The sequence below is a fragment of the Rutidosis leptorrhynchoides genome, chromosome 3 (genome assembly GCF_046630445.1).
Source record: "Rutidosis leptorrhynchoides isolate AG116_Rl617_1_P2 chromosome 3, CSIRO_AGI_Rlap_v1, whole genome shotgun sequence".
Lineage (NCBI taxonomy): Eukaryota > Viridiplantae > Streptophyta > Magnoliopsida > Asterales > Asteraceae > Rutidosis > Rutidosis leptorrhynchoides.
In genome coordinates this window covers 70,382,184-70,392,407 of record NC_092335.1, presented here as the reverse complement: position 1 = coordinate 70,392,407, position 10,224 = coordinate 70,382,184, and the positions used below count along the sequence as shown (strand labels likewise).

Genomic DNA, 10,224 nt, shown 5'->3' with positions numbered 1-10,224 from the left:
TTTAGTTCAATGAGTTTTAGTATACCATCATTTTATGTAAACCACATTTAATATCCTACAACACAATTTCTATATTTCTTAAAAGTTAAATGAATCATAGCTACTAAAAGTACGCAAAAAAAAAAAAAAAAAAAGATTTACTATCATTTATTAAATTCATTTTTTTTTTACTATTTTACTATCATTATTATGGGATAAATCAAATTAGTGTTCTAGAACTCAAGTTTTATATATATATATATATATATATATATATATATATATATATATATATATATATATATATATATATATATATATATATATATATATAAAAGATAGATATGATGATGATGATGATGATATTTATAGATATATAATTATAATTATAAGATCATAAACTATAGACTCTAAATTATAGAATAATCAAAGTTTTAAAAAGATTAAACTTAACTTACTAAACTTCATTTAATAACCTCATTTATTTTTCTAGGACTCAACTTAACAAAAGAGATTTATCATGTGGTTCAGTGTTTACAGTGAGTGAAAAATCATAAGTGAAATGAATGGGATTGATGAGCTAATTTATGGCAATAGTAGTCAAAATTTAGTTAGATATAAATGAAATAATGAAAATGCATTATGGAGTATTTATTATTAGGAAGCAACGTGTCCGTTCATTGTTTTGACTGGTTTACAAAATTCTTCTAGAAACAAGATATGTGACTGTTTCAAAAAATACGTAAGAAAAATACCAACTCCAATAGTCGTGTTAATTATACTAATCATCTGTATCTTTCAATTATATCATATTATCAATCATGATATTACTAAATTATTGTAAAACATAAAAGTTGATGATAACGTGCAACATAAGTTCTTAACACGTTTAGTTACTATCATTTGTTACTCTCGATTATTTGTTTATTAAATTAATTTATTTGAACTTAATGTAAAATTGATATTTTTTTAACGACGAAGTTGCATTAGTGGATCATTTATTTCAACGACTCTTATCGTTTGCACCCACATACGCTAGAAGGTGTAAAATTGATTTTTATTAAATTTATCAAAAATCTAATAATAAAATTTTAAGGTTTGATGATATTAACCATCAAATGGTAGTGGCTTGACACTCTTTGTTCGGAGTCAATAGTTCGATTCTCGAGACTACAACATTGAACACAAGGTTATCCTCTGACTTTGAAATCTACTCAAGGTCGACTTTTACACATTGTGTTGTGGAAGCTGCGAGAATGTGGTATTACCGACTCTGCCCTCAGATTGGTCTGAATTTTTTCCAATGCAGTAGTTTGAGGCGAGCTATACAGCTGTTGGAGATGATCACATGAATGGTTTATTCTCCATGGGCAATTACAAACTATTGCTAAAGAAAACTACAATTACCAGAAGTAATTTGGATGTATCATTTGATGCTTACAAAGTACACAAATATAGTGATTTAATTTTTGTATATGATATTCATTATTAATTTTTAATGTTATTATTATTGTTACTGCTACTGTTGCTGATGTTGTTGTTGTTGCTGTTATTGTTACTATTACTACTCCGTATTATAATTACTGTTACTCTTCTGTTATTGTTATTGTTATGGTTACTCTTACTGTTATTATTCTTGTTATTGTTCTTCTTCTTCTTATAGTTATTATTATTATTATTCTTATTCTTATTTATTACTCCATTTGTTCCATATTAATAGTTCAATATTTCATTTTGGGTCGTCTCAAACTAATAGTCCATTTCAATATATAGATAAAAATAATAAGGTAAAGTTCTATTGTGCCCTTAATGTATGTGGATATGATTAAAATAGAAAGAAAAAGTAAGGGTAAACCGGAAAGTAACAGAAAATACAATACTTTTATGAAATTTTCTTAAACTGTGTGTTTTTGTCTGTGGACTATTAATATGAGACGGATGGAGGATTATTATTATTATTATTATTATTATTATTATTATTATTATTATTATTATTATTATTATTATTATTATTATCACCACTACTTGGTATAATGATTTATATGTGGGATTATATATCGGGAGACCACCAAAGTTTATCATTTTTTGTTTTTAGGCCACTCATATTTAAAAATGATTTTTTAGGAATTCAAATTAGTCTTGCCGTGTTTACAACTCACCTTTAATTTAAAATAATTTTGTACGTAATCCAAGTTCGTGTGTTCCTCCAACGGTACCAAATTTAGCTAAAATTCCATTAGAAAGATGTAAAAAATACCATAAATAACCAAGTTTTTCTTAATTGACATTATTTATATGACAATTCGTTCATTTTAAATACACGAGTATTTGATTTTTTATAATTTTTTACAAAGAGTTTTTAGTCGGATTTTATATATATGTAACAACACACGAATTTGGATAACCAACGAATCATTTTAAATATGAATATATGGCCTACAAACACGAATAGTTAAACTTGAATGACTTACAAAATTATTTTAAAATATGAGTGGCCAACAAACACAAAAACGACTCCTTGGTGTGATTCTACATCAGTAATTTGAAGATCTTGATCATGCAATTGGTCAAATTCATCTTGAGTATCTGACTTTTGGAATTAATTAAAACCGAAATTAATAATCGGGGTCTACGAAAAGGAAATTTGATTTTGTATATGAAGTTGAATGAATCTTATGGATTAGATATGGTTGATAGGGGCGATGTGTATAATGGAATTTCCATAACTGCAATTCTAAAATACAGTTTTTTAACCGCTGCATATGTTTTAAAAACTGACATGTAATCCGTATAACAAAAGGGACGGGACATAATAAATAAGAAATTTCCTTTTTTACCCCTATGTTTTTTGGTTCTCTTGGTTCTCACTTATATATTGGTTCTCATTTGAACTTTTTCATATATATATATATATATATATATATATATATATATATATATATATATATAGGCAGGATCAATGGGGGGAAGTAATCAATCGGGGGGAAGCGGGGGGAAGCAAATTTTTTTTTTTTCGTTTTTTTTTGGAATTTTTTTTTCAGCATCAAGATCACACGAAAATATGAACATTTAGAAGAGACACTTCGTGATGAATGTTATTATTTAGGCGGGAAAACGATCGACAAAAATAACATTCAAGATAATATTGTTCTTGAAGAATATGAACATTTTTTTTCTTCATGTTTTGTGAAGTAAAATTTAGCCCGATTTAGAGTTTAGGGTTTATGGTTTAGGGTTTGGTGTTTTGGGTTTATTCCATAAACCCAAAACACCAAACCCTAAACCCTAAACTCTAAACCGTTCGTGTTAAAAACTCAATTTAAATCCTAAATCTAAACCCTAAATCTAAACCCTAAACTCTAAATTTCTAAACCCTAATATCTAAACCCTATAAACCCTAATATCTAAACCCCAATAGCTAAAACCTCAACATACGCTCGAAAAACACGATAATTGTTATATATTACTTCTTCGAGCGTTTTTCCGCTAAAATAAAAACATTTATCACAAAGTGTCTCTACTAAATGTTCATATTTTCATCCCATCTATAATGTTCGTGAACAAGGTTTTTTCAAAAAACGAAAAGAAAAAAAAGTTTTTGCTTCTCCCGCTTCCCCCGATTGGTTACTTCCCTCTTGACTATATATATATATATATATATATATATATATATATATATATATATATATATATATATATATATATATATATATATATATATATATATATAGGAGGCTTATGTATTTATATAATAAAATATCCAACATCATTTCTTTGTCTTGCATAATCATGTCCACCAAAACTCCGACGTCACTTCACGTTGTGTTATTTCCGTTCATGGCCAAAGGCCACATGATTCCACTTTTCCAACTAGCGCGCATCCTTCTCCACCGTAACGTGGCCGTTACTCTCTTCACTACACCCGCCAACCACCCTTTTGTAACCGCATCTCTTTCCGGCACTCAGACCACTGTTATTCCCATCCCGTTTCCGGACAACATCCCCGGTGTCCCTTCAGGTGTCGAGAGCGTAGACAAACTTTCTTCAATGTCCCTTTTTTTCCCTTTCGCTTCTTCCACAAAATCAATGCAACCTTATTTTGAAAAAATCGTCCAGACACTAATACCAGCGGTGACCTTTATGGTCACTGATGGTTTTTTTGACTGGACTCTGGAATCAGCTAATAAATTTAGTATACCACGGCTTGTTTATTATGGAATGAGTAATTTTTCTATCACCGTGACAGCTGTAGTCGCTCAAAATGCGAATTTATTCAATGGAAAATCCGAAAATGATAAGGTTGTTGTACCGGAATTTCCGTGGATGAAAGTGACTAGGAATGAGCTTGATGATGTGTCAAGCGGTCGTGATGTCAATAGCCAATTTGCTGAATGGATGCATGACATGATACTTGCAACAAGGAAAAGCTATGGGTTGGTTACTAATAGCTTCTTTGAGCTCGAACCAGAGTATTCAAATTATTGGAACATGAAATATGGACCGAAATCATGGTCTATTGGACCTTTTTGTGCTGATCAGACATTGACCAAGACAGAAAGTTTGTTCAGCCAAAAATCATCATGGATGATTTGGTTGGACAAAAAACTTGAACTTGGAAGTTCAGTTTTATACGTGGCATTCGGTTCACAAGCGGAGATATCTCTGGATCAAATCCAAGAGATCAAGCTCGCGCTCGAAAAATCCGAAGTCAACTTCTTGTGGGTAATGAGAAAAGGCGTAAAAGAGTCAACTTTAGGGTTCGGTGATGGGTTTGAAGAGAGAGTTAAGGAGAAAGGGATTGTGGTTCGAGAATGGGTGAATCAAAGAGAAATATTAGAGCATGAGATTGTTAAGGGGTTTTTGAGTCACTGTGGATGGAACTCGACGTTAGAAAGTATATGTGCGGCGGTGCCGATTCTAGCATGGCCGTTGAGTGCAGAGCAGCCGTTAAATGCAAAATTTGTGACGGAAGAAATAAAGATTGGATTAAGGGTGGAGACATGTGATGGGAGTGTGAAAGGGTTTGTGAAATGGGAAGAGTTGGAGAAGAAAGTGAAAGAGTTAATGGAAGGTGTGATAGGGAAAGAGATGAGGAAGAAGGTGAAGGAGATTAGTGATGCCGCCGTGAAAGCGGTGGAACACGGTGGTTCTTCATGGCGGAGTTTGAATGAGCTCATTGAAGAACTTCAAGCCAAGTCAATAGTAGCATGAAGCGTGTAAACTAGTACGTAGTCAATAAAAACGTGTTGCAGTTTGACTTGTAAACATTGCATATTGCATATTGCATAATAAGACTGTATATCATGAGCATTGAGCACGGACAATGACTTCAAGGTTATGCAAACTCATCATTTTCACCTTTAAATTAAATGCAAATAGTAATACGAGGTAGTAACTTGCAAAATGAAAATAAAATAGTACTCCGTAGTATAAACTATTCAGTTGGACCCATTACGTGAGTGCACTCAAGATCTGTTACATGCAACTTTGACTCAAAACAAATGAAAATGTTATTTTCTTTTTTGGTTGTGGTTGATCGTATACATAGTCATCTACATGCATATTTTATTTGGAAAGTGCAAATCAAACGCAAGTGCAATTAATGCTGCGCGAATAAATAAAAATTGCGTAGAATATATTAGTCTACATAAATTAATGACTGCGAAGATGTCCCGCATAACTACTGCCGATCTTTAAAGTATGCGCAGATATTGCGTCCGCGAAGATTCCAAACCTATATATAGAGAGAGTTTAGCCTCTCATTTTAGGTTGTTTTTTTTTTTGGAAAGCAGATAAACTTTATATATCTCAAAATATACGCAGTACAATGTTGCTTGATCCTCGCAGTCTACTATCTAAAGAGACAGATGTCAAGGTGACAACTTTGGATGAGGCTAAATACATCACACAATACATCACATATTACAAGTATCTCAGTGAAGAAAAAACCGTGGGTTATAAATCCAATTATGCCAATCGATACGTTTGTCTTTACACCTCTCATTTTAGGTTGTTAATTCTGGGAGATTGTTCTAACCTTTGTGATTCACTCGTGACTTTGCCCTAGGAGTCATCATAACTTTGGCTAAGGTAATTTCATCAAGACCGGGACATGGTGATTGATCATTGGAAGTTAGTGAAAGACGATCATAAGGTCCCATAAACGTTATCAACACCACATTCCACCCCTCATTGCACTCAATCATTGATTAGATTAAACTCTAATCTAGGATAGATCAATGGTCTAATATGACACAAGACATGGATTTTTTCGAAATACTAATAATACATTTAAATGTTACAAAAATAGAAATGTTGAAATTTGTTGGTTGAATGTGGGTTAATGCACTAAACGATAAACTTAAGTATGATTAACCAAAGTGTGATTAACCAAAGAATATGTTTTGATGATGACACGTACATATGCATAAGTGATGACTGACATCTTAACATAAAACACACAAGGTCACTAATCCATACTTTATCTTGCAAACGACCAAGTCAAACATAGGTTAAAGAATCAAATTAAAAGTTCAGCTAAACACATGGTCGAGGTACGGTAGACCGCATAGTCAACCGTGAAACCCCAAACTGAATTGCAACGCAGTTTTGTGAAAACAAGTTGCACGGTCGCCACCACGGTCAACCGCAGTGCGACCGCAGTTTCTTCTCTCTCCGTTTTTGACCAAATAAAGTTTGACTAGTTCCTGACATCTATAATTCATGAAACCTTTCTAAACATGCTTAGAATAGATGCCCTCTCCATACTCAATTGAGTTTTGGTTATAAAAACACTAATTGTGATTAATTACGCCTAATGACATCTTAATGACAGATCAACCAAGATTAGGCATAACACATAAGTGTTAATCAACAACTTGTGATTTTAATTCTTATCTAGATATTCTTAGTATGACCATAAAGTACCAACACACTTAAGCCAATGTCACTAGAACAATAATTGTTATTAGAAATGACTTAGTGATGAATTAAGGCTAAATGAGGAACAATGCTCTCAAGGTTAAACTAGAAATGACTTGTAATCCTAAAACACATTTAGATACAATTAGGATGGTCACCAAGTCCCAACTAGAGATTGCTCTTCCCTTGTGCATGTGTTGGACATTAATGTGTGCTTACACATTAATCATGTAATGTGTTACATTGCACATTAAACTTATTAAGTGCTTGAATTATAAGTTGTGCAAGTATCTATATGATTGATCCTAGAATAACTATCTCTTGCTATGTGAGTATTACTTGCTACTTGCCAATATGCTTAATACTCATAAACTTGTCAACTTGATTAATATGTTTGTTATGTGCTCATTAGTTAGGATTCAAGTAACTAACCTACTCCAATAGATGAAGTGTAAAATGGTTCACAATGAAAGTATAGTCAATTGTCTATTTAGTCTAGTCTAAGTAACTAAGTGTGATTGCTTATTCAAGAATGAATTAACTTTAATGTCTCTACATACTTCATGATTATCTTATAGAGACATTACTCAATTAATCCCTAACTTGGAACATGACTTGTGATTAATTGAAACTAGGAAGTTAATGACATAGTGACTAGTCTTTAGAATTAAACCAAGAACATTAAAGTGACTAACTAAGTCTTGACCAATCTGAAATTTTCCTAAATATCAATCAAGACACTTCTCCAAGAATGTTGGGTTTGCCACTTTTGGAATGATTAGTCACTTTCATGCAATAAGACCAAATCTCACACACTTAATGCATATAGTACTTGTATAGGATGTTTGGTTTCTTTTGCAGGTGCTAGAAAGAGTAAAGGTGCCAAAATGTGGTGTTCAAATCTGATTCAAACGGCTATACAACGGATACCAATTTTGGACTGGAACACGCATGGTCGTACCAAGGTCGACCGTGCAGGCAACCGTGTGTCAACGGCTACTTTTTGAATCTCACTATAAAAGGCAAAAATCTAAGTGCATTTGAAGCTGACCCTCTTGCACATTTCAAAGGCTTATCTCCAGTGATCACAAGTGCATCAACTACTACTCAAATGTGATCAAGCAAGAGAAGATTCTATGATCTTATAGATATAGAATTGGGTTGTTGTAAACTTACTAATCAAAATCATTTATCTTGTGAGTTTACTTAATGTAATGTATGTCCTAGTATTGTGTTAGGATTATCATTGCAAAGTGTATAAGTCTTGTAACTTCAATTAGTAGAAGCACAGGCTAGCTTAGTGATCTACTTCCTTAAAGGGACTTAGGAAGTTGATTAATCTTATTTGGAGATTAATACTTGTCCAAGGTGAAGACAAGTTGATCTAGGTTAGAGTTAATCTTTTAAAGGGATAGAAAGATTAGGTTTGTTGTCTACTAGAGAAGATTGAAGACTTGTAAATCGGATCTCCACGTGGTTTGGAGAAAAGTGCTTAGTGAAGCAACAAATCCCGATTAGTGTAATCGGGGAGTGGATTAATGTGGATTAGTTAACATCCACCCGAACCACTATAAATCCTTGTGTCTATGTTCTTTACATTACTTCATTTATTATTTTGAACATATACACTACACACATCAAGTTTGAGTTGAGTTGGTTGATCAAAGTAAAATCGAATTTGGTGATCAATCGAAAAATTATTAAAAACGTATTAAGTAACTATTCACCCCCCTCTAGTTACTTACAAAATTGTTTTACAAAAATAGTAAAACCGGAGTTTGGAACTCCGGTTTGTCACTTTTTATCCGAAACCGGAGTTTGGAACTCTGGTTTGCGCCCTCTCTCCTCAGATTTCTGCAATTATGATAATTGAAAACAAACCATCGGTACACAAACCGGAGTTCCAAACTTCAGTTTCGGGTAAAAAGTGACAAACCGGAGTTCCAAACTCCTGTTTTACTATTTTTGTAAAACAAATTTCAACATTTCTATTTTTATAGCATTTTAATTTTAATGTATTATTACTATTCAAAAAAATCCACAAGACATAACACAATGACACAAATTATGATCTACTTTCTTTCCCACTCAAGATCTGTTACATGCAACTTTGACTCGAAACAAATATACTAGTAAATGTTATTTCCCTTTTTGGTTGTGGTCTAATGACACAACACAATGACACAAATTAAAGATCATTTAATTATAATTAAATTTTAAAATTAAATATAATAATTTTTAATTTATTTGTGTAACGACCCAACCCGTTAACCAACCAAAACTGCGAAATAAAAAAAATTTCGAAGCAGGCCTGCCCAGGCTGGGTGCGCGGCGCGCACCCCTACCTGTGCGCGGCGCGCACAGGGCCTGGCAGCCCGCTGTCCAAATTGTTCCGTTTTCGTAAAAAGATCTAACACTTCCCATCATTTTTAGACGAAATGCTTTTCACATCATATTAGTATAAGTAAAACAAGCACGAATCAATGATAAAAGGAGTTTTACATTGCGGGGCCCACATACGCCCAAAATACCATTAAGTACGAAATACGAGTTTCGACCACAAAAAGTTTAATTGCCAAACGTCACTAGAGCATGGTGTTTTGGGTTAAACTACCCAAATCTTAGTCGAACTTCCAAAAAGCTAACACCCCCGAGAGCCACTAATCCAAGCGAATACCTTTGCCCTTATCCAAGCCGGATCCTAAAAAGGTAAACAACGAGAGGGTAAGCTAACGCTTAGTCAATGCAATAATTATACACGTACATATATAACCTACTTACTTGCAATCACATACACAATTACCTCATACACGCTAGCAATTTAAATGACATACCAACGCAAGGTATAACGCTAAATCTCCAAGACCACAAGCTAGCACAGACGATAGCACATATAACTCGAATAATATAAAGTGCCACACTACAAACACATAACCATGGTTAACCAATAGTACAAAGGAATGGTACTTCGAATTTCCCATCGGTGTTCCCAACAACCGTTAGCGTACAACGAATTATAACACTAACCCCGGAGTGGTATCGATCGCCCGAACTTAAAACCCACCCGTCACGTGTAATGTGGTATCGAACGCCCGAACTTTAAACCCACTATACAAGCCCACACACATACATGACATGGCATCGAACGCCCGAACTTAAACTCATATCATATATTGACCCGATGTGGTATAGATCGCCCGAACTTAAACCCACATCGAATCTCGTACAAGTAAATACATTATATACACACATGTATAATCATTCCACTCACCTTGTCGACTTGGCAAGATTTCCAACAATAACTTGTAACCTTCAAAGCGAGTC

The 10,224-nt window shown here is 33.4% G+C and overlaps 1 protein-coding gene across 1 annotated transcript; it reads left to right on the top strand.

The window, feature by feature from the left end:
* Window positions 1-3,768: 3,768 nt before the first annotated feature.
* Window positions 3,769-5,295, top strand: LOC139900081 (UDP-glycosyltransferase 90A1-like). The gene has a single exon (XM_071882887.1). It carries the CDS (start codon window positions 3,769-3,771, stop codon window positions 5,188-5,190), a length of 1,422 nt encoding a protein of 473 aa, XP_071738988.1. The 3' UTR covers window positions 5,191-5,295.
* The last annotated feature ends 4,929 nt before the right edge of the window (window positions 5,296-10,224 follow it).

Coding starts and splice junctions, on each gene's coding strand:
- LOC139900081 (XM_071882887.1), top strand. CDS start 3,769: ATGTCCACCAAAACTCCGACGTCACTTCACGTTGTGTTATTTCCGTTC.